This window comes from Nothobranchius furzeri, chromosome 7 (genome assembly GCF_043380555.1).
Source record: "Nothobranchius furzeri strain GRZ-AD chromosome 7, NfurGRZ-RIMD1, whole genome shotgun sequence".
Lineage (NCBI taxonomy): Eukaryota > Metazoa > Chordata > Actinopteri > Cyprinodontiformes > Nothobranchiidae > Nothobranchius > Nothobranchius furzeri.
In genome coordinates this window covers 62096421-62119744 of record NC_091747.1, presented here as the reverse complement: position 1 = coordinate 62119744, position 23324 = coordinate 62096421, and the positions used below count along the sequence as shown (strand labels likewise).

The 23324-nt window shown below is 45.6% G+C and overlaps 1 protein-coding gene across 2 annotated transcripts in view; it reads left to right on the top strand.

Moving 5' to 3' along the window:
* The window catches only part of drosha (drosha ribonuclease III), a 287001-nt gene that overhangs the window by 246005 nt on the left and 17672 nt on the right, over nucleotides 1-23324 (top strand). For both annotated transcript variants that reach the window (XM_070553472.1, XM_015955511.3), the window contains exons 25-29: nucleotides 6739-6896; nucleotides 13761-13866; nucleotides 15475-15616; nucleotides 20884-20966; nucleotides 22395-22498. In XM_070553472.1, the coding sequence (XP_070409573.1) occupies nucleotides 6739-6896; nucleotides 13761-13866; nucleotides 15475-15616; nucleotides 20884-20966; nucleotides 22395-22498 (593 nt within the window). The remainder of the gene's footprint in view (nucleotides 1-6738; nucleotides 6897-13760; nucleotides 13867-15474; nucleotides 15617-20883; nucleotides 20967-22394; nucleotides 22499-23324) is intronic.

Genomic DNA, 23324 nt, shown 5'->3' with positions numbered 1-23324 from the left:
GTTTGCTTCTCCATAAGTTAAAGCAATAACTTATTTATTCTGACATTCAGGCCGATATTATGGTGGATAACCGATATTTACAGATGGTGGAAACCTAAGCATCTGAGATGACCATCACTGTCACATGACCAAACAAATATTGCATGACGACCCCGTTCCATTAACCGCGGAGATAAAAATCTGTGTTTAACTCATTCGCTGCCAGCGTTTCTCATGTTTTTACTTTTTTTTAAGAGTGACAGAAGGTTGCGCGCTAGGATGATGTTGACGCCAAAACAACCAAAACAAAGAGGAGACTCACCTCTTACATCAGGAAGAATCCGCGCGTTTCGATCATTATCCGTTCTTCCATAATCCGTTGTTGAATTGTGATCGGCAGAAGCTTTTCCGGTTCGCGCCTCACTTTTTTTTTACAGCAGCGGCCCAAAACGATCTCCTAACACATGGATGTTCTGCTTCCTGATCACAAGACGTGTGACGTATGCGGACGAAGATCGACTTTAGAGCTGAGATGTTTGTTCTCACGGTGGGGGGGCTCGTCCGACGCCCACACAGTAAAAAAAAAATGCAAATGACAACTTTAGTCGTCAATAGCTGTGAACGAGTTAATGTTGTCCCAGTTTTACTTATCGGACTGATACCGTTGTTGAATCCAATATACCGCAGATCCCTCATTTATTCCATAAGTGTTGAAGACCCTCCAGAGTCTGAACATCAAACCCAAACAGTTGCTGAAAGGCACCCAGGTGTAACCTAATTCCCTCCCCACCAGGATGAAGAAGGGAAAGAGGAGCTACCCTAATGAGGTCTGAGCTGAAGGCAATGGCAGCTCGCCATGGCATGTGTAATTGTGCGTGCACAAGTTTTTGGCACACATTAGTCTTGCCACCAACTTGCCCTACAGAGGGAAGTGGAACGCCTCGTGGTTTACAGGCACCTCTTCATGTTTTCACTTGATTTTCACCAGCGCATCACCCCCGGCTCTCCAGGATAATTTACCCGAACGTCGTTTGCGTTGAGTGGGGATTACAACGTTTCTCCTTTAGTTTATCAGGGGGGTACACGAGTGTCAAGCTTGTTGGGCCTCCGCTCTGATTCTGCTGTGGGTCTGGACTCGGCTGAAAGTGAAGCTTTGAAGCCATTTCAAACATTTTATTTATATATTTTTTGCAGCTTCTGTAGATTTTTTTCTTCTCCTCGCTCCGTTTGAAGCCGTGCTGCTGGCCATTCCCCCTGAAGGACCACGCGCTCCTGTGAGAGCTGAAGTCATCAGATGTTGTTAGTCAGGATTCGTGACATTTAAACGCCTTCCGTTAATTAAGAGAGGAAAGAAAAAGGCAGGAATGAAATATTTCTTATTACACACTGTAAGATGGAGACATGACATTACCGGCAGCGCTCCAATTAAAAGACGGAGTTTAAAAATACATCTCTGCTCTTTGCAGCTGACTTGACATGGGAGACTTTGAAAAATGTGTTTACTGGTGAGAGCAGAAACAAAAGAAACGCTAGACAACAAGAGGGGTTGCTCCTTCCCTTGGAAGATCCTTGAGTTTGGGTTTGTTTTCATCGCGCTGTACACCAAACGGCACAAGGGAGCAGCCTAACAACGTCAGTTGAATGTATTTTAGTGCTCTTTGGATGTCCTCGTGAAATTACATGCCTCCATGTTTGTATATTCTGTGAAAATGATGTCTTGGTCAAGCTAACAGTTGCACCACACAGAGACCAATTAGACGATTCCAGCAGCTTAATTAATGCGCCCATAAGCATATCTCTTGATTCAACAAACATTTCCTCTTCTGATGAGCACAGTCATGAGCAAATATGGTGGTTAAAGCGAGCAGCTGAGCCCGTCTACCTTTGAACCCACAGCCTCTCTTTATGCTAATCCCGAAAACTCGATCTGAGGCTCTTTTAATCAGACGTACGAATCGTTGTTTTATAACTAACGAAGGAAAAACTTGAGTCATCGGAGACTTAACAGACAGTGGATGCGCCAGGTTTAGAAAAGAAGCTGTTTGACTTAAAAGTTAATGACTAAGATGTTCCGTCTGCTGCAGATCAGCCCCGGTTTGTTTTTCAGGCGGAGAGAAAACACACTAAACGGGCCCCGGAGCAGAAAAATCGTACGGATTCACTTTTCTGACACTCAGCGACTCCACTAAATGTGTGGCTTTCTCCGTTTGAGGTGAATCTGCTCGGTTTGCTCTTCCAAGAGATATTTCATCTCCTCTAATCCAAGTGGTGTCTAACCCCGGTCGTCCAGGGCCACCTCCCAGCATGCTTTAGACCACGTACACGTGCAGCCGGGTTTTTTATGAATATCCTGCCTCACCAGTCAAGGAAAAAGACTTGGGTTCGCACCTCGTTTTCAGCAAAAACATCCAGTGCACTGTGGAGCACATTCATAGACCCGCCAAGCCTGTAGGCGGCAGTAGTTCCCCAAATTGTTGGTGTCTTTCCATTTTCCTTTGCTTATCCTGAGTCGGATCACAGTGGCAGTAACCTAAGCAGAGAGGTCCAGACTTCCCTCTCCCCAGCCACTTGGGCCAGCTCCTCCGGGGGAATCCCAAGGCATTCCCGGACCAGCTGAGAGACATAGTCCCTCCAGCGTGTCCTGGGTCTTCCTTTAGGTCTCATCCCAGTTGGACGTACCCATAAAACCACCCCAGGGAGGCATCCTAACCACATGCCACCTCAACTGGCTCCTCTGGATGTGGAGGAGCAGCGGATCTACTCCAAAGCCCTGGAATAATATACCCAGGTGGCGGGCACTAACCATACTTGGGTATCTTTAGGTGCTAAAATGCTGAGACAGCGGAGAATTAGCAAACCCACACTTGGGTCGGAGGTTTTTGAAAGATTCGTTGGTCCTCACCTTCATGCAGAGGTGAGACTAGGGCTGCAACAACGAATCGATAAATTCGATGAAAATCGATTACTAAAAGCGTTGGCAACGAATTGCGTCATCGATTCGTTGTGTCGCACAACTCTTCCAAAAGCGCCCCCCCTTCCCGCCCGCCGTTGCGCGCAGACCAGAGCAAGTCAGATCAGGGCGAGGGAGAGCCGCAGATCAGCGTGAGGGAGAGCCCGTACCGGCAGATCAGCGCGAGGGAAAGCCGGCAGACTTGCGCTGCTGCGAACCGGTTCCGCATTGTTGCACAGCGATCCAGGCAGCTGCTTCCAGCGCACGGTCCATTCTCAAAGTGGCGCAACCAAAAAACTATAATTAGCACACGATCGTTCATGTCCGCACATGTTCTCTATTTTCTGTCTTATTTGTGCCTGAAGCGCGCTACTGCGGAGCTCATCACCTGTGCTGTGGTGATGTCACCTCACGCAGCATCGAAAACGCGCTCTGAGCTTTTCGGTCAGGAGATCCCTTTGATCTGCTCAAAAGTAACTGATGAGGTGAAAAGGTAAGAATCCAGGCAACAGATTTTCTGGAGAATTAAGAGGAGATGCAGGAAGATGAGAGACAGACAGGACAGGAAAATAGTTCAATAAAAACAAGAAAACAAAACAAAGTGTTGAAAAGTAAAATGTAGGTAGATTTATCTCCACTACAAGTTTTTACCAGTAAAAAACAATAAGTTATACACATGTCATATTTATACATCTGATACAATTCAGATCACCTTCAAAACTCAGTCACACACCCAGGGTTTCAAGACATTTTGGGGGCCAAGGCAAAATGCGATCCCCCCCCCCCCCCCCTCCAATAACTGGGCTCCCCAGAAGCCTCTGTGTAATTCATACCCTCTCCAGTAGTGTTAGTTATATGGTGTTTATAAAATCCCCTCAGACATTACTGACATGTTCTAATATTATCAGATGAAAAACTAAATTATCAGACATGCTGTCTCATCTGCTTCTTTTATAAACTTGCAAAAAGTAACAAAACCATTTGAAAGCCACTATTTGTGGATTCTCTGAAAGTTTCCATGGAGTGTGTGACAACTTATTTTTTCATTGATCCTATCGTCTAATCTCACAGCTGAAACAAGCATCCTTAATAATCTGTGCACAGGAAGCTTACCGATGCTGTAGTAAAACAAAAGGTATAATAATTTATTATTAATAAAACCTTGTTGCAGCACTAAAGCAGAAAAATTAGATTTTGCATTAAATATGCAAAATATTTACATATGAATTGTTTTAGAGCCCTTTAATTGGCAGAATCTGATATTAATTTAGTTCTTACAAAAAATGGGTCCCAACATTGTTTGTGTGGCGTTGCCATAGTGTGACGTCATAGGCACAGATCCCCTGTCCTCTTGTTTGGAAATGGAAATATGGTCACCCTACATTACACAAACTGTCCACCCGGGCTTTTGCGCTGCACAGAGACGCTTCGCTGCCTACGACTTTGAACGTCAGTTGAGAGTCAGTCTCATGCAGACTGACCAATGAAGAGAGGGCCTCAAGTTAAGACCCTCTCCTCATTGGTCAGTCCACACGAGGTGGGTCAAAGGTTACTCTGGGCGGGTTACGTGTTGTCAGGCATTCAAGTATTGAGTATATTTACTGCATATTACAGTAAAATATTATGTATGTGACCACATTATGGTGATCCTTGGGTCGTGATGATGGAGCCCTTGAATATTGTTGCCCAGGGTACAACAAAGTGTTAATCTGGCCCTGGTTCCGCCGTCACATTCCCGCAGAAACTGGTTGATCACACCGGGGCCAGACTACTAGCATGTGGTTTTACAACCACAATGTCCTCAGAAGCAAAAACACTTTTAAAAGGGAGGGAGGAGTCCTAACTGTTGCTGCAGGCGTGTTGTGTGAGAGTGCAGTTATATACTGGTTAATATATTTTTGGGTTCAGTTGCTTTCATGTGGCCTAATGTGAGTCTATTTGGGATCATTGGAATGATCAGCAGCATTTCTTGATGTGACTTTATGGCAGTTGCCCAGGGCATCATCGCAAGGAGGGTGGCATTCATTTACTTTTGTTTTATTTGGTATTTTTTCAGTCATTTTTGGAAATAGTGATCAATTTTGATTAATTCACAGCCTATGTTTAATTACATTTAAAATAAATGTCAACAGATGAGATCAAACAAAACAGATGAGAATTGCCCTTAAGCTGTTTAACTTGGACCAAGCATTTTAGGTCACAGATAGATGTAGCTTAGGGTCTCTGTCTATACACCTTATAAGACAATTTAGGTGATGGCATGTTGTTTTTCTGCTATTGAACTGTTTTCTAATAATGTTGTGTTAAATAAAGTGAAGGAAGGAGAGAAATAACGTTTCCCTAGCAGTTTTTAAAAATTTCCCCATGTAATCCGATTAATCGATTAATCGTGTCGAGACCCCATCCGATTAATCGATTATCCAAATAATCGTTTGTTGCAGCCCTAGGTGAGACCAAACCGTAGAAAAGTTTCTTTGCTTTGTGGGAGACCCAGCTGCCTATCTACATGGTCTCAGTTGTTTCTCTGTTCCAACACACCTGATTCACGGCTGACCAGCAGCTCATCGGGCTCTGCAGAAGCCTGTTGATCACCTTCTGATCAAAACCAGGTGAGTTGGAGCAGAGTAACCTCTAAATGCTGGCGTTGGAGGACCAGGGTTGGACACAACTGCCCTAATGAAAACATAACTCATGAGATCATGTGATCAATCAGAACATGTTTGGTTCTTATGAGGAAAAACGTGTGTAGAAGTCCTGCTGCTGCCTGTTAAACAAATGCCCTAAATACTCACCCCATTGATGTTTTAGTTCAGCAGAGAGCTGGTTTAGTAGTCTGATATTATTGGGATTGATCCGGAATCCGACGGATGCTCACGTTGGAGACGTTCCAGACAGCTTCTCTGTCTGCTTGTGTTGTAATCTGTATTTGGGATTTGTTTACATTTTCTTAAGAAGGTCTAAAAGCCAGATTGACCTTCTTCTGAGAGATTAATACACTTAACTCCCACATTTTATTTGGTAGGACAATAAAATGGAAGTCTAAAGATTTGTTCATATCAGTATGTGGATTTAACTACATACACTTTAAAGTAGGTGACGACTGAGCTTTGGAGCCGTTCTGGTCCAAAAGTAGACGAAATGTGGTTTTAAAAGAAAGATAGCCTAGGTAGCTAGGTAGTTTTATTTTCAGTCTTTTGCATTTTTCAGCCTCTACCTGGGCTAGAAAATGGAAATATGAAGTGAAAATAAAAATTTCCATGAGGAAAGAAAATGCAATGAATCTGAGGAGACTGTGGAAGTGGTTGAAGACCAATCTGAGACATGTCGACTCGTTTCAGCAGAAAGATTTCCTTCATTTTCCAGGTGATAATAAGTTATTTATAAGGTTGAATATCTTTGTGTTGGACCTAAGTCGGTGAGTCTGGTTCTGGAGTTTGTCCTGCCCGATTTCTCCTGAATAACTGTTGCCGTGTGTATCCTGCTGGCTTCATATTCCAGCGACATCTGGAAGTTCCTGCGTTCATAAAGAAGTCCAGACTGCGATGGCATGGTCTATAGGGTGTGGGAGTCCCTCAGTGAGAAGGGCTGTGAAGGCCGAACTGAAAACGACCTGCAGGAAATGACCGGGAACAACCCGTTTAAGGGAGAACCGAGCTCATTCCTTATTCTTGGGGGATCTGGTTGGACAAAATGCAGAACTGCATCTTGGGAGGCATGCGGTGCTAAGATAGCCGAAGTTTGGCATCAGTAAATCTCAAACCCTTTACAACCCAGAAACCCTCCAGTGTTGTGTCCGTGTCCCCATCCAGGTGCAGGAGCCTCAGACGGACCGGCAGCTGATCGAAACATCTCCAGTTCTTCAGCAGCTGACCAGCTTTGAGGACTCCATCGGGGTCCTGTTCACCCACGTGCGCCTGCTGGCCCGAGCCTTCACCTTAAGGACCGTTGGATTCAACCACCTCACCCTGTGAGTCCCGGCCTGCCTCTAATCTGTCGTCTTTAATCTGTTTCACCACCTGAATCCTGACCAGACCTGGTTTATAATACACGGTTCGCCCAAGCGTCTGAACAGCTGAGTCTGTGGTGAATCTGCAGCCTCCTCCTCCCCCTTTACCATTATATTTACCCCCCGCTGCTCGGACATGTTCACCATAACAAATTACATCTGGAGCGCCATGTTTACGACATCCTAGCGAAAGATGGATGAGTTTTTCTTGGCTGAAGGCCTAATCCGAGGATTTCACATCCATAAGAGACTTATAAGTCCCTGTATCTGTAGTCTGCCTCTAACTGGGGGGCCACAACCCCGATGCTCCACAGGAAGTGGAGTTTAAAATCACTGGATTGTCCTGAGCTGAAGGTTTTCCTTGGCTGCAGCCACATCTCTCATTAGTCTGATGCTTTTTTGCTCTTGCTGTCATGCTCGAGTCCACCTAGTGATTTCTCAGCGTCTGGCTCTAAATCATTCTTTTTGATGCAGATTTAATTAAGGCTGGCTTGACTATACGTCCCATAACTTGGCGTGTTCTGTTCAGAGGGAGATACACATGTGGGCTCTGCTGTGTTTTTCTCTGTTAATTGCAGCGTTTCACAGCGGTGCTGCAGCGCTGGCTTTGAACGTGCTCTCCTCTCCTTCCCTTCTTCTGCTGTGACGTTTCTTCAATAGTCAGGAAAGTTGCAAACTTCTACAGGGATAGCTTCAAATTGATCTGGGAGCGTGCCTCGTTGTTCAGCTACCTTCATTTATTCATAGGATGTAATTTTGTTTTGTAAAAAAAAAAGCAATTTTCATTAAGCAGCGCTTCAGCTAATGAGACTCCTGTTTTTTTATATTCAGACGATGAGACGGTTATTTGCCATCGAGGCTTAACTCACTTCTGAGCTTTCCGACTCAACACAATAGTGAGTTTGACAGCTAAAGCAAATTAGCCCTGGCAGTGCACATTTGATATCTTATTGGCAGGTTGAGCTCTAATTGCTTGCTTAGGTCCACCACAAGGACACTGCTCTGTGTTTGAGTGTGCATCGTACACACACACACACAGAGGCCTGAACACACACTAATCCATCACTTAAATGTCAAACCTCTCTCCACTCGGGGTCAGTCAAGTTGATTAGAGGTCCGGAGGTTCGTGTCCTACTGAGCTTTACTTTGAGGACTTTCCAACTCAAGGTTGAATCCCGTTTTTTCCAACTTGACGACCGTCAGGCGGAAGGAAAGACCGGTGCATTCTTATATTTTCCTGAAAGTTGTCGGCCCTTTTCCTGCAGTTACGAAGGCAGAATTGATGTAGTTTAGGGTAATTTATGTTCATTAGCTCGTTCGTAGCCAAAGGCACACTGACCCAAAAACGGCCGACTGACTCGATATCTGGAGCTGAGCATCGAGCGCCCGTGAGGACCAAAGGTCTGACCAAAGTAGGTCGCACTGTCATGATGGAGCAAAGGAGGAGGTCAGGGAGCAGAGTCGGGCGGTAAGGACGGATGTGGAGACGGGAGCGCGGCTGGCCTGGTGGCCTTTCACTTTGAGAAGAGATGGAGGACAAACTGACCTAGATGGTGGTGATGGAGGCAAGGATGGAGAGTCTTTATTTCACCAGATTCAGAAAGTTCAATCAAACCATGAAAGCTGTTTATAATCAAAATGAACAGATGGAATATCTGGATCCATCGTGACCCCAGAGGTTGTATTTACCCCAATAACAGCTTGTTTATACCTCCGTTGTTTCGTTTGGAGTTGTCTTAGTTCACGCATCGCTTTAAAACCAAATATAACGGATCAGAAGTGTCGGCAGAATAATCAAAGTTGTCCATAAAAGAACAAGTTTTTGTTGGAGTTGAAGCAGCAGATTCAGTAGCTGCAGCTTTTCTCTCAGAGCACTGACCGACAAACGGCCGGCCATTCGTTTGACACGTGCGTGTTCTCCTGGAACAGGAACGTTATTTTTCCAGGAAGGAAAATGGAGCTGCCCTGTCTCTTCGGAGCCGGCAGCCTTAGCCGCCTGCTCAGAATTGCTGTTAAAGGTATTTTAGATCAAATTCAAAGGTGAATAAAGACCTCGGCTCCACACTTTACTTCAATTTTACTTATGTTAGGATGCTGTTCATTGACTTCATCTCGGCTTTCAACACCATCATCCCAGACAGGCTGATAGTGAAACTCTATAACCTGGGAATCTCTGCTTCAATGTGCCTCTGGATCAGGGACTTTCTCACTAATCGGCCTCAGGTGGTGAGAATAGGAGACCAAACATCATCCACCATGATTCCAAACACAGGGATACCACAGGGACACCACAGGGCTGTGTGCTCAGTCTGGCTCTCTTCACATTATTTACCCACAGCTGCACAGCCCTCCACCCCTCTAACATGGTTTTGAAGTTTGCAGATGACACCACCATAGTGGGTCTCATAACAAACAACAATGAGACCCTCTACAAAGAGGAGATACAGCACCTCACTCAGTGGTGTTCTTTGAACAACCTGGTGCTCCACACCAGTAAGACCAAGGAGGTCATAGTGGACTTCAGGAGGTCCAACAGGACAGAGCACCCATCTCTACTCATTTAGGGGGAGCTAGTAGAGCTTGTAGACAACATCAAATTCCTGGGCATCCACATCACCTCAGATCTAACCTGGTCACTGAACACTTCCTTTCTGGTAAAGAAGGCCCAATAAAGACGCTTCTTCCTTAGGAAACTGAAGGGAGCTGGTCTCTCCCCCCAACTGCTAAAGAACTTCTACAGATCCATGATTGAGAGCATCCTATCACTCAGTATGACGGTGTGGTATGGGAGCTGCACCGCAGAACAAAAAAGACCTGGCCAGGGTGGTGAAAACTGCTCAGTGGATCATGGGGAGCCCACTACCAGATCTGGACTCGGTATATACCATCCAACTACTAAGGAAGGCTAACCGTATCGCTGCTGAATCCTTCCATCCAGGTCACAAATTGTTTATGCCACTACCATCCAGGAAAAAATACAGGAATATCATGGCCACAACCACCAGGCTGAGGAGCAGCTTCTTCCCTAGAGCTGTTAAAGCCCCCCCCCCCCCCCACCACCCCCCACCCACCCCCGATACCTGCACTCCCAACCAATGACCCTTGAGACTATTAGACTTTTAATGATGGGTTGGTTGTAATTTACAGTGATCCTGTTTTCTCATGCTGCTGTAGTCCTGTTCACACTTGAATCTTCTAGTAGTGCAGTAGTATCGATCAACATGTCGATCAGTACAATCAGAATGTCAGTCAGTGCAACGTTTATCTTTTATGTCTTTTAAATTATTCAGCTTTTTTACTCATTTTACTAGTGTGTGTACGGCTCCCTAAAGGGAAGGTTATGTGTTGTTCTTTTTTTTTTTTACTCTTCATGTTTTTATCGTTCTATTTGTGGTCTTAGCGCCCTTTAAGCTGAGAGCTACCAACCAATTGTTGTTATGTGTATGCATAATGACAATAAAGGATTCGATTTCCCCCACCTTCCTGCAGCATTGTAGCTCTGCTGCCGGAGTGAAGAACAGATGCCTCCTTTGTGCCGCCTCACTCATCCGTCTTTGACCCCTTCCCTTCCTCCATCTTTCCCCCTTATTCGTTTCTTTTCTCGCCGTCACCCCTCTGTTTCCTTTCTGCCTCCGCCTCCTATTGGAGGTGAAATTAGCTCCTGCTGCACCGCCTCTGCGCTCAGCTTATTTTCCTCCTGGTTTTTAGCTCCCGAGCTTTAGATTCGTAAAATCGGTGCTCAGTCCTGGGGTGCGGGAGATGATTCCTCATCCTGAACTCGGCTCTTCTCGCTCTCCTGAACTGTGGCGGAGCTTTTTTATGTAGAAACTCTCAGATTATTTTTAATGTGCGGATCAGCCGGGTCCCTTCTTTCCCTAACGAATCCCTGTCCCGGATCACCCTCGCTATAAAGCACAAAGTTCCTGTCTAAAACCAGCCGGAAGTCCTCTGGGGTCTGGAAATGAAACACTTTAATAGTTTTAATGATTAAAATCCAAAAACAGGATCCGAGTCTGCTTTATTCAAAAACCACTGAGCTGCTTATTGGAAAAGCTTTTTAATCAAACCAAATGTTTCTGTTTTTAGGGTTTGTACAGCTTTACTGTGCTCCAATATTAGATAAAATCTCTAAAACGACTTCAAACTGTCATTTCTGCTTTTTGTTTCAATGCTTTCCCTCATAAATAAAACAAATCTAGTTTTGTTTTCATCAGCGTCGTTCCTCATCAGATGTTTGGCCGTTTCATGTGTTAGGAATTACATTTGTTGGGTGAATTTGGATGAGAAACTTGCAGACGTGCTTTTATAGTTAAATCTGTGTTGTAATCACATCTGTCCAGCTGGTAAAAACCACTCTGATGGGTTTTAAATGGAAGATGGGCTTTAATTTTAACCAAAAGTCTAAAGTGTGTCTTCTACACAAGCTGCTAAACCTGTAGAGAATACACATTTCCCTTTAGGGGTTAATAAAGTGTCTGAATCTCAAAAATCATATTTTAAATAAAAGGTTTATAAAACTAAACATTTTAAAACTTTATAGTTTTTACTATAAATGCTTTTATATATCTATACTACTACTATATTTATTTATTAAGATAGCAGAACATTGATTTAGCATCCATTAAAATTGTTTATGCTCACAAATATTAAGAATTTACCTTTAGATTCATAACCGTAGCCTACATTTGACTTTGCAGAGCTCCTATCTTATTCCCTAATCCATGTTGTTGCGGCAGTGAAGCTGGGAGCCTGTAATGACATTTTCAGAAACACCGAAGGGGTTAAAGTTCTCTTTCTTTCTTTCTTTCTTTCTTTCTTTCTTTCTTTCTTTCTTTCTTTCTTTCTTTCTTTCTTTTCTTTCTGCACAGCAAGTGGTCTTTTATTGGCGAACAGGGACTTAACCAATTAATTAATCAAAAGCAAAATTATTTAAAAACACTTTGATAATCAGTTGACTGTCTAACAGGCTTTGCAGATGGAAGCTTGCTTTTGTTAATTTAGTTTTCAGTCAGAACCGGGCTTCCGGGGGGTTCTAGGCAGGCGGGTCGGATGGCATCGGCACTCTCGCCTTAAACAAATGTAACGTTTACATTTCGTGGTCTAGACGGGTCGGTCTTTTCTTTTTTAAATTGTTCGAGTTGAGTAAGAAAGCTGCTTGTTAATCGGAGTATCCGCCGCACCGCTGACGGCCGTGAAACCCATGGAACGGCGGCGATAAAGGGACTCGTGTTTGGAAAGTGTCCTGCAGGAGCCATATTTGACCACAAGATGTCATTCTAACATAATGCAACTTTTATAATAACAACTGAAACTAAAGTGGTTTTATTTGTTCTTTATTCAACTAGGAAGGTTCTATTTAGATTACAAAACCTCATTTTCACTGTAGTGTAAAGCGCTTTGGGGTCCTCTGACTCTGAAAGGCGCTAGAACGGGTCGTTTATCGTTTATTTTGGGCCGTTTGAGTCCATTTAAATACACTTTAAATTTGCATTGATAACTAAAACCACTGCTATTGCCAGAATTAGCTAAATGACAGCTGTGGCTTTTATAGATCATTAATGGCATCCCACAAGGACGTGTCCTGAGCCCCCCCAGCTTTACCAACTTTAACCCAGATATCAATGACAAGAGGTGGTGGTAGACATTAAAGGGAGCGCTAAGACCTCTCTTACTGTTAGAGGAGAAGTTGTGGAGATGGTGAAAACAGGTCAGTATTGGGCCTGCACATGACCTCTGACCTTACAAGGCCCTCAAACATAGATGGGATCAATAAAAACGGGTCAGCGGGTGCTGCTGTTGTTTTTGCTGCTGTGTGGAGAACATTGTCCCGGACTGGTCCGAGGTGAATGAGGTGCTTCTCTAGAGGATGGAAAAGATCTGGGATTATTTGTTTCAGTAAGTCTTTGAAAGTCAGGCTGTTTGGTCGGCCAAATGACTGATGTGCAGAAATGCATTCAGTATAAAGCACATTCATCTTCTCAGTTTTGTTGTTTGAAGGGAGAAAATACAGGAAAATGTGGTAATTTTTCAGTATTACAAAAGCTAAATTAGTCAGCAGAAGAACATAATGACGGCATTCATCAAAAGTCAGAGTAACTGATGGTCGCTGGATGAACCTCAGATCTGAGAACCACACACGCTCACAGAAACCAACTTTTCCTGTAGCCGTCTTCGTCCACCTCCCCATCATCATCATCCTCAGACTGCCTCCTGCCAGGAGCTGGTGGCTGTAGATGGATATGTTCTCTGCTGATGAATACCCCCCCCCCCCCCCCCCCCCCCAGCCACCGTTTCCTGCCAGTCTGGCCCGACTCCAGCCCACATCTGCAATGCTAATCTATAATTCTGTTTAATTAATGACCATTACAGCAGCAGCAGTTACCGCACCCCCTCCTTCTGCCCTGCCGAACGCCGTGCTGAGAGCTACAGCTTCACTGATGTGGAGAATCACAGCGTAGCCACGAGCATTCTCCGGAAAATCAACTTAAAAGATGGCCTCTAAACTCCTGCACTTAAGTCGCTGCATTTGCTGACAGGCTCTCCTGCAGGTGTTATACTTTTTGGGGGGTAAATGCTCTTCTTTTGTACGTGTGTGTTTGAATTGCATTCAGATCCTGGGAGTTGTCACACTCCCTGTCAGTGCAGCTGTTCCCAGCGGCTACACATGAAACGCACATCAGCCGACGCTTCTGCTCAAACTCAAAGCCTGGTAGATTTGTAGAGAGCGAGTGATGCTGAATGACCTCGGATGTTCTTCTTATTTAATCCCTTTTCTGCCTTTCCCTGTATCCTGCTGTAACCTTTTCTTTCCCTGTTTCTATCCAGAGGCCACAACCAGAGGATGGAGTTCCTGGGAGACTCCATCATGCAGCTCGTCGCCACCGAATATCTCTTCATCCACTTTCCCGACCACCATGAGGGACACCTAACTGTAAGCTCAGCTATCACCCAAACCTCTGACAAGCTTCTTCCTGTCCGCAAACATGGATTTATCTGATTTAAGCTGCAAATGCACAAACATTCCAGCATTGTTACTGCTGTTTCATTCAATCCTGTTATGATTTGATGGTTTTTAAAGGTGAGGTTCACCGAGGAATCGTTTTTTTACTTGTTCTTTCGGTCATGCTGAGTTTCACATGCATGCAGAGCTTGGAAATAGTTTTCCTCCCTGATATCCTGGATTAGCCACAGAAAGAAAATAAATAAGGAAATGCTCGGGTCAGGAAAATCCATCCAGATCTGCGTCACCCAGTCACCTAACATTCATGGACTCGCCCATCTTGACTCACGACGGGGAAGGTTGTTGTTGGGTTAGCGTCCAGGAAACTGCAGAGAACGTCTCAGCTAGTAAAGCTAACTGTTAGCATTAGCAACTCCACCACACAGCAGAACTCCTCCAGACTTGTGTTATTGGTGGATATGAAACATCAGCGCTGCAGAGCAAACAGAGTCAGTGGTTGAGTCGTGTTGCACTTAGCCAATCAGAGGAGAGATGTCCACATATCAGGAATAATGAGTCAGACTCTAAAACTTGCTCTTTGCTAACTTCTACCTTGGTGACCCAGATGATCCACTAACAGCAGCTTTAACGTTTCTGTTGTTCTTGGTTTAGCTTCAGCTTAGATCGTCACACCGTTTCTGTGTCAGTTTCTGCCTCTGAACCCTTCAGAGTGTCATTTTCTAGTTTATGATTCTGTTTCCTCCCATCCCTGAAGTTTTACACGTCCTTCGGTGTGTCTGCTTGTCGTTTACCTCCTCCTCGTCTCTTCCCATCAGTTTGTGAGTCACCATCTCTGCCAGCTTCTCACCAGTTTCCATCAAACAAGAGAACCTTGTTTTCTCCTGTAGCTGCACCTGCGTTTGCTGTTTTCTGGTTTGTTGTGTCTAAAGGGAGACTCCAGATACAGAAGGAAGAAACTGAAACAGAAGATGTAGAAATGTATTTGGAGATGTTCCCTGTTTGATGGAAGTCCTGACGTCGCTTGTATAAAAGCTTCTACTGAGGCTGAAAGCTCCTGCAAAGCCCAAGAGTCGGCATGTGGTGCATCTGAAATGGATTTCAAATTGGGATAAAAAGTGCCCATTCAACTAGTGTGTGTGTGTGTGTGTGTGTGTGTGTGTGTGTGTGTGTGTGTGTGTGTGTGTGTGTGTGTGTGTGTGTGTGTGTGTGTGCGTGCGCGTGCGTGCGTGCGTGCGTGCGTGCGTGTGTGCGCTAGAAACGGGGCATATCACAGCCAGACTGATTCAGACAGTCGTGTTCTATTCCATTTGCTCCTTTCTGCATCTGGCATCTATATTTACCATGTTGGTGTTTTGCTTTTAGACACTTAAACGCAGCCTAACAAGTCGAACATGTTGTCGTCCGCTCGCCTCCCAGTCACCATGTAATATTTAACAGACTGATGTGAAAACTCCCTGAAACATTTCTGGCTTTGATGGATTATTCCGCTCCGTTTTCACGTTCTTTATATTTTTATTTAAACTTCACCTTTCAGCTGAGGCGAGACACGAAAAAGGTTTTGGTTTTTTTGTGCTGTAGCTCCTCCGCAGCTCGTTGGTGAACAACCGAACCCAGGCCAAGGTGGCGGAGGAGTTGGGGATGCAGGAGTTTGCCATCACCAACGACAAAACCAAACGGCCCGTGGCGCTGAGGACCAAGACGCTGGCTGACCTGCTGGAGTGTAGGTTCACCTCCTTTAAAGATGTTGGTTATAAACCTTGTTTTTGTAGAACGTCGCAGAGCGAAGAGCTTTGTTCTTTTCATGTTGGATGTCAAACAGTCACTTCTCAGCTGTTATTCAAATTCAAAAATACTTTATTAATCCCAGAGAGAAACTGATTGCTGTAGTAGCTCAGAATAATAATAATAATAATCAGGTCATCAAAGAGTTGTTGTATATTACAATGGCTGTTGGCAGGAAGGATCTCCAGTAGCGGTCAGTGTTGCAGCCAAACTGAAGAAGCCTCTGACTGAAGACACTCTTCCGTTGTTGGACAGTCTTGTGAAGAGAACGCTCAGGGTTGTCCATCATTTTCTTGATTCTCTGGAGAATCCTTCTTTGCATTATCTCCTCCAGCGGTTCCACAGTCGTCCCCAGAACAGAACCAGCCTTTGTTATTAGGCTGTTGAGCCTTTTCAGGTCCCTGCTTCTGATGCTGCTACCCCAACAGACGATGGCTGAAGAGATTACACTCTCAACAACAGACTTGTAGAAGACCTGCAGCATCTTGCTACAGACATTGAAGGACCTAAGCGTCCTCAAGAAGTGCAGTCTGCTGTGCCCCTTCTTGAAAACAGCTTTGCTGTTCTTTCTCCAGTCCAGTCTGTTGTCCAGGTGAACTCCAAGGTATTTGTATTCCTCAACCACCTCCACTTCTTCTCCCATGATGGAAACAGTGTTTGACTCCACCCTGTTTCTTCTGAAGTCTAAAATCGTCTCCTTTGTTTTGTTCACGTTCAAGGTCAGATGATTGTTTCCACACCATGCCACAAAGCGCTCCACCAGCTCTCTGTACTCAGCTTCCTGTCCATCTCTGATCCACCCGACAACTACAGAGTCATCTGAGTATTTCTGTAGATGACAGGTCTCTGATTTGTACTGGAAGTCTGAGGTGTACAGGGTGAAAAGGAATGGTGAGAGTACAGTCCCCTGTGGTGCTCCAATGTTACTGATCGCCTGGTTTGATGTGCAGTTCTTCAGCCTCACAAACTGTGGTCTGTTTGTCAGGTAGTCTTTAATCCAGGCGATAGTTGAGGCCCCCACCTGTGTCTTCTGGAGTTTCTGGCAAAGTACATCAGGCTGGATTGTGTTAAATGCACTGGAGAAATCAAAGAACATGACTCACAGTGCTGCCTGCTTTGTCCAGATGAAAGTGGATTGGTTGAAGCAGCTGGATGATGGCATCTTCAACTCCAACTCCATGATGATAAGCAAACTGCTGCAGGTCCTGATATGTCCTAGTTTACTTATTCAAGTGGACCAACAGGAGTCTCTCCAGGACCTTCATGATGTGGGATGTTAGGGTAACCGGTCTGGAGTCGTCATTGACTGATGGATGTAGTGATATGGTTTAGGCTCTTTTGTGAAAGGAAGTTTAAGACTTTGTTATGTCTACATTCCATGAGAACTCCATCTGCTGGCACTGCACGTGTTCAGATGTTATGGTTTGCAGCAGACTCTTGCAGACTTGCTGGCGTTCAGGTCTTAATCTGTGGGTGAAAGTTGCTGGTGACCCAGCTCTTGACCCAGCCGAGTCAAACGAAACCTTTGGCACAGAAAACCCATATTTCCTCACATTACATGGGCGAGTTTTCTTTGGAACTGGAACGAGGCAGGATGTCTTCCACAGGACTGGATCCTTCTCCTGGGCCAGGCTGAGGTTGAATAGGTGCTGCAGAATCCCACAGAGCTGCTCTGCACAGGCCTTCAGTACTCTGGGGCTGACACCATCTGGACCTGCAGCCTTGTTCCTGTTCAGTTTCTCCAGCTGCCTCTTCACCTGACTCCTAGAGACAGATAGGTGGGAGGGGGAGGTAAATGGGGCAGCAGCATTCCCTGACTTGGTTGAAGACAGATTTATAGAACCAGAAGAGTCCATGACTGCGTTAGAGGACAAAAGAGCTGGCGTGTGACAGGAAAATGTTGGATCAGAGGAGGATGGGATGTCTGATTGGCTGGGGACAGGTGAGGAGGATGCTGGGTTTGTTCCTGAACTGAACCTATTGAAGAACTTGTTCAGTTCATTGGCTGTGTCCAGGCTGCCATCTGTGCAATCCTTCCTCTGCTTGAAGCCTGTGATCTTCTTCATCCCTGACCAGACATCTCTGATATTGTTCCTCTGTAGTTTGTTCTCCAGCTTCTTCCTGTATGCCTCCTTGCTGTCTCTGATCTTGATCTTCAGTTGCTTCTGTATACACCTCAATAATTCCCTTTCTCCCTCCTTGAAGGTTCTTTTTGTCTCATTTAGCAGATTCTTCACTTCACTGGTGATCCAGGGTTTGTTATAAGCGAAACATCTCACTGTTCTGGTGGGTATGATGTTGTCCACACAGAAGTTTATATAGTCAGTGACACATCCAGCCATGGCATTGATGTCCTCTTCATGTCCTTGGCAGACAGTCATCCAATCTGTGGTCTCAAAACAACCCTGCAGGGCTTCTTCAGCATCCTGTGACCATTTTCTCAAAGTTCTTCTTGTCACAGGTTGCCTCTGAACAAGTGGTTTGTATTCTTAGCAGAGAAAAACAAGATTGTGATCTGATTGTCCCAGAGGAGGTATTGTTTTGGACATGTATGCATTCTTTACATTTGCATAACACAAATCCAATGTCTTGTTTTCTCTGGTGGAGCAGCTGACAAACTGTTGAAATGTTGGAAGTGTAGCAGAGAGCGAGGCATGATTAAAATCACCAGATATAGACACAAATGCATTGGGGTGCTGGGTTTGTAGCTTAGCGACAACAGAACTGATGGCATCACATGCACTTTCAGCAATAACTGAAGGTGCAATATAAACGGTTGCCAACACAACACTGGTGAACTCTCTTGGCAAATAATATGGGCGACAACTTACAGCCAAGAGTTCAACATTTGGGCTGCAGAGACGACATTTCACTGAAAGATGACATGGATGGCACCATCTGTTGTTGACAAGCACTGCCACTCCACCCACCTCCTTTTGTTTCCCGCTCCTCTTCAGATCTCTGTCTGCTCGTACAGTCAGGAATCCTGGCAGAGAGACGCTGGAATCGGGGATATGGTCCTGCAGCCATGTCTCAGTGAAACACATAACACTGCACTGCCGATACTCTGGCTGAGTCCTTGAAAGGGCTTGGAGTTCATCCATCTTGTTGGCCAGTGATCTCACATTGCCCATTATGATCGATGGAAGAGATGGTTTGAATTTCCTCTTTCTCTTGTCTCCGTTTGCTCCCGCTCTGCACCCTCGCTTCTTGCTTTTTAGTTGATTTGGGATTTGTGGCTTCAGTTCAGGTATTATTTCAGCCTTTCCAATGTTAATCAGCTGCTCCTGATTGTAAACCAGCTTGTTGCCATGGTTACACATCATAACAAATGCACAAAAAGTGAAAAAAATAGCAGTAAAAATCCTCTAAGCTTCACAGCACCAGAAACAGAGAAGTCAAATGTCAAAAAAATATCGTTTTTCTTGAGATACTAGAAGAAAAAATGTCCAAGAAAAGGCAAAACTTACATATAGTCAACAGAGCTACTCCAACATGCAGCCACCCAGAGCAGCACAGTTCCAGAATCTTATGACTGACACCATCACTGATGGTTTCATCTCCAAGCAGCTGTCTGCAAAAACAGCTAACAATAACCTGCTTCCTCACTACTTTTACTTTCTGATCCTGGAAGGTGAGGCTGGAGCCGAAGGAGACGTTGGATTTTTCTGCTGGAGATGAAACAATGTTAGTTTGTGTTCAGCATAAAGGGAACTAGTCAGCAGATTCTGTTGGATTACTTTGACGGAGCTTTATACCGACGTAAATATGGTCTTTAACACCTGCTCACCTTTCAAATGGAGCTAGTGAAATACAACTGAGAACTTCCAGACCTCAGAGGGACAAACAGTGGAGCAAATAAAAAACAAATGTGTAGAAACTGACCGTAGATCTGTTTACACTGGGTTCTCGTGATTTTATTACAACAAAAACCACGTTTCTGATTAGATAAAACCTAAAAGTCCTGGCTGTGTGCCAGGCTCAAGCCAACGGGCGCTCCTCCAGAGCAGGGACGTGAACCTCCGCGGTCTGGAGGTCCGCAGAGCTCAGACGAGTCCGACGTTCCTCCTGCAGCTGTGCCGCCATAGGTGGAAGTCGGGTTAAGTGGAACCGCACAGCGCCGAGACTTCATCCCCAGCATGACGCCGACAGCTGAAACGGGGGCAGGAAGTGGAAAAGGCCGCCATGTTGGATTTTTAGAGCCTTGAGAACAAACCGACTCACGATTCTGCAGTAATGAAGCTCTTATCCAGATTCTTTCTGGGCTTTTAGCTTTTGCAACATTGTGATTTAAAATGAAGTGAAAATCTTATCCTAACCACCCGAACAGCCTCTGTGCAGAGAAATTGAGTTTATGTCCTTCGGGATTGATGAGCTAACAGCTAGTCTTAGAACATCCTAAAATGAGTCCAACATTAAACTGTCCGTTGTTAAACACCCCCACCCCGCCCTCAGCGTGACTTGTTTCACCTGTCGGTCGAGTCAGACGAGAATGTTTTAATAATTCCTCTGAATGAACTGTAGTGTTTACGGCACCATAAAGGTGTCTAACCCTAAACATTCAGGGGTTTGGAGCTGACTAGCTGCTAGCTTAGGGATTTTTTTTAACACCACATCCTCTTCAACCCCGTTAATCAGACGTGTGGAGGTGAACAGACGCGTGTGGCTTTCTGAAGTCGATAAAACTAGACCGTCTCAGAATAACAACAAATAACAGAAACTAAAGTGAAGTGCTGCGGGTCTACAGCCCGACCCGGTGCGTGGATCCCACAGCGGCGAGTTTCATATCATTTGCCTTTCAAATGGAGTCTGTGCGTTGGGGCTCGAGCAGCGTGGGGAGAGGCCAGCGCTCTTCTGGATATGAACCGTCGTGGCTCGCGGCTACAGCAGGCTGAAATATTACCTATCACACACACACACACACACACACACACACACACACACACACACACACACACACAGCGGCAGCTCAATAAAGGCACCACAGAGGGATGGAGATGATCCTCACCTGGAGTTCATCTGAGAGTGACGTAAACGTTCCTGTGATCCCTACGCTCACCTGGCTGGATCCGTTTCCTGTTAGACGAGGAGGTTTACACCAACCTCTCTGGCCGCAGCTGCAGGTTTTATTTACCTGAGAAGTCAGGCGCGGCTCTTCAGAAAAACGGGTGCCCGTTTCTCTAAGTGCTCTTTTTGTCGTTGCAGCTTTCATCGCCGCTCTCTACATCGACAAAGATCTGGAGTACGTTCACACCTTCATGAACGTCTGCTTCTTCCCTCGGCTGAAGGTGAGCACCTATCGATAGCTATTCACCGCCCGCTCTTGATCAATGAGCTGCCGAGCAGGGCACCTAAGGAGAGAAAAGGAGCGAGGAGACGATGATGAGGGAGCTAATGGCTGGGCCCTAATCGATGCGGGGCCTGAAGTGGTGCTTGGCTCTTGAATGCCTCTCACAATGGTGACTCGGGCTGCTATTTTAGTCATCTTTAATGGCAGAGCTGCAGAGACGCATGCATCGGGGTGCTAATGTTATTCATCAGTGTTTGGCTATTGATCTAAGGAGTGCTCGTGGCGCCGATGGCATCCACGAGTGTTGCAGGAGCGGAAGGAGTCGAGTGTGTTTCAGAACTCCCGTGGCCAGATGTGGGCCTGCAGCCGCTGGCTTCTCATCCTCAAGAGCCCAAATTCACAGAGAAAACACCCAAGATGGCTGTTTCTCCAGACTATCAGCCGCGCGCACGTGGTCGTGCACCCACACAGCGAGGACCTCTGCTTGTGAAGCTGCTGCAGTGGTCTGATATGCCGTGCTAATTGCTGTCTTGGTGCGCCTCTCCAGGGAGAATCCTCAGTTCTGGAGGAGCTGAGCTTTGCGTCATGGTCGCTGCAAGAGAGCACCTCATTTCCACTTCCAAGAGAAAAGTTGTGCAACAGCCAGCACGTCTCCTTACACAGCCTTCTGCAAAGACAGCCATGCACACTGTGCTGCTTCATCCAATTTAGATGGAAATAGAGAGCCAGCGCCGGGGACACGAACGCTCCCGTCCCCGTGTTTGTGCTTTTCGCCGCTGCGTGTGATGATGCATATCGAAGGGTTTTCACGGGCGTGAATGGATCTGTGCAGCTGGAGCAGCGGTTTTACAGTAGAGGTGGGCTGCTCTCTCCTTTCAGAAACATCAGAATCCGTCTGCTTCAGGCTGAAGGAGACGGGAAGAGTGGGATAGGAGAAAAGGAGGCAAGAGAAGTGGTGATGGAGGTAGTAAAGCGAGAGCAGGGGCGCTCGAGCAGCAGAAGCACTCTTTGTAGAAAATTAATAGGAGCAGACAGTTCTGGATTCAAAGTCTGCCTTTTTATGACAAGGCTGCTTCCCTGTTAATGGAAGGGCTTTTAGAAGTCCCCCTTAGATAAGAGAAATGTATCAGGGCTACACACCTGGGAGGCTCCCAGACGCGCTTTATTTCTGGCCGGGGATCGGCTTTTGCCTTAAGTAGCCTGTGATTTGTACTCACCGCCAAGATGGAGAGGCGCTCTGAGAGCGAGCAAATAAGTGAAGTCCAAACGGGGAGCGGAGAGAGCGCCGGGATGTCGAGGATGAAATAAAAGCATGTGGGGTGGGGGGTAGCTGCAGCACATTCTTACTCGTGTCTCTGATTTCCTCTAAGAAGAAAAAATAAAAACAGTTTTAAAGAAGCGTGTTTTTATGGTTTGTGTGTTGCAGGAGTTCATCCTGAACCAGGACTGGAACGACCCCAAGTCTCAGCTGCAGCAGTGCTGTTTGACCCTGAGAACGGAGGGCAAGGAGCCCGACATCCCGCTGTACAAGTAAGACTCCAGAGGAGGCGGCGGAGCACTCAGAGGCTCGCCGAGCGGTCGGACAGGAAGAAAATATTTACTAAAATCATTCACACCGAATGTATGAAAATGTCCCGAAATCTGAAAAAAACGGTGCTGGTTAGATGTTGGAATGAAAAGCAGCTTCGCTTTTCTTTATTTCACAAGCAAGTAATTATCCGCACATCATCTAAGAGTTAGAAAACTTAGGAGGATAACTGGTTTTTGATTGGAGGCTGGTTTAAAAACCAAGACTGAAAAGGGATTTAGACAAATCTTTGCAAACTCATGAAAAAACACTTTATTTGCTAAACTCTAACCAAATCTAGCTGTTTGGATGATTAGTTTAGCTTTTTTCAGATCTTTTTAAATAGATGACCATAACATTTGACAAAACCAAAGTAGCACCATTTACATTAAAGTGATTTAGTGTTTCTTCCCTTTCAAAGCTAGCAGCTAGAGCTGCCACAACAGCTAGCAGCTGTAGCTACCAGGACAGTTAGCAGCTAGAGCTGCCACAACAGCTAGCAACTAGAGCTACCACAACAGCTAGCAGCTGTAGCTACCAGGACAGTTAGCAGCTAGAGCTACCAGAACAGCTAGCAACTAGAGCTACCACAACAGCTAGCAACTGTAGCTACCAGAACAGCTAGCAACTAGAGCTACCACAACAGCTAGCAGCTTTAGCTACCAGAACAGCTAGAAGTTGTAGCTATCGGAATAGCTAGCAGCTGGAGCGACCAGAACAGCTAGCAGCTGTAGCTACCAGGACAGCTAGCAGCTGTAGCGACCCGAACAGCTAGCAGCTGTAGCGGCC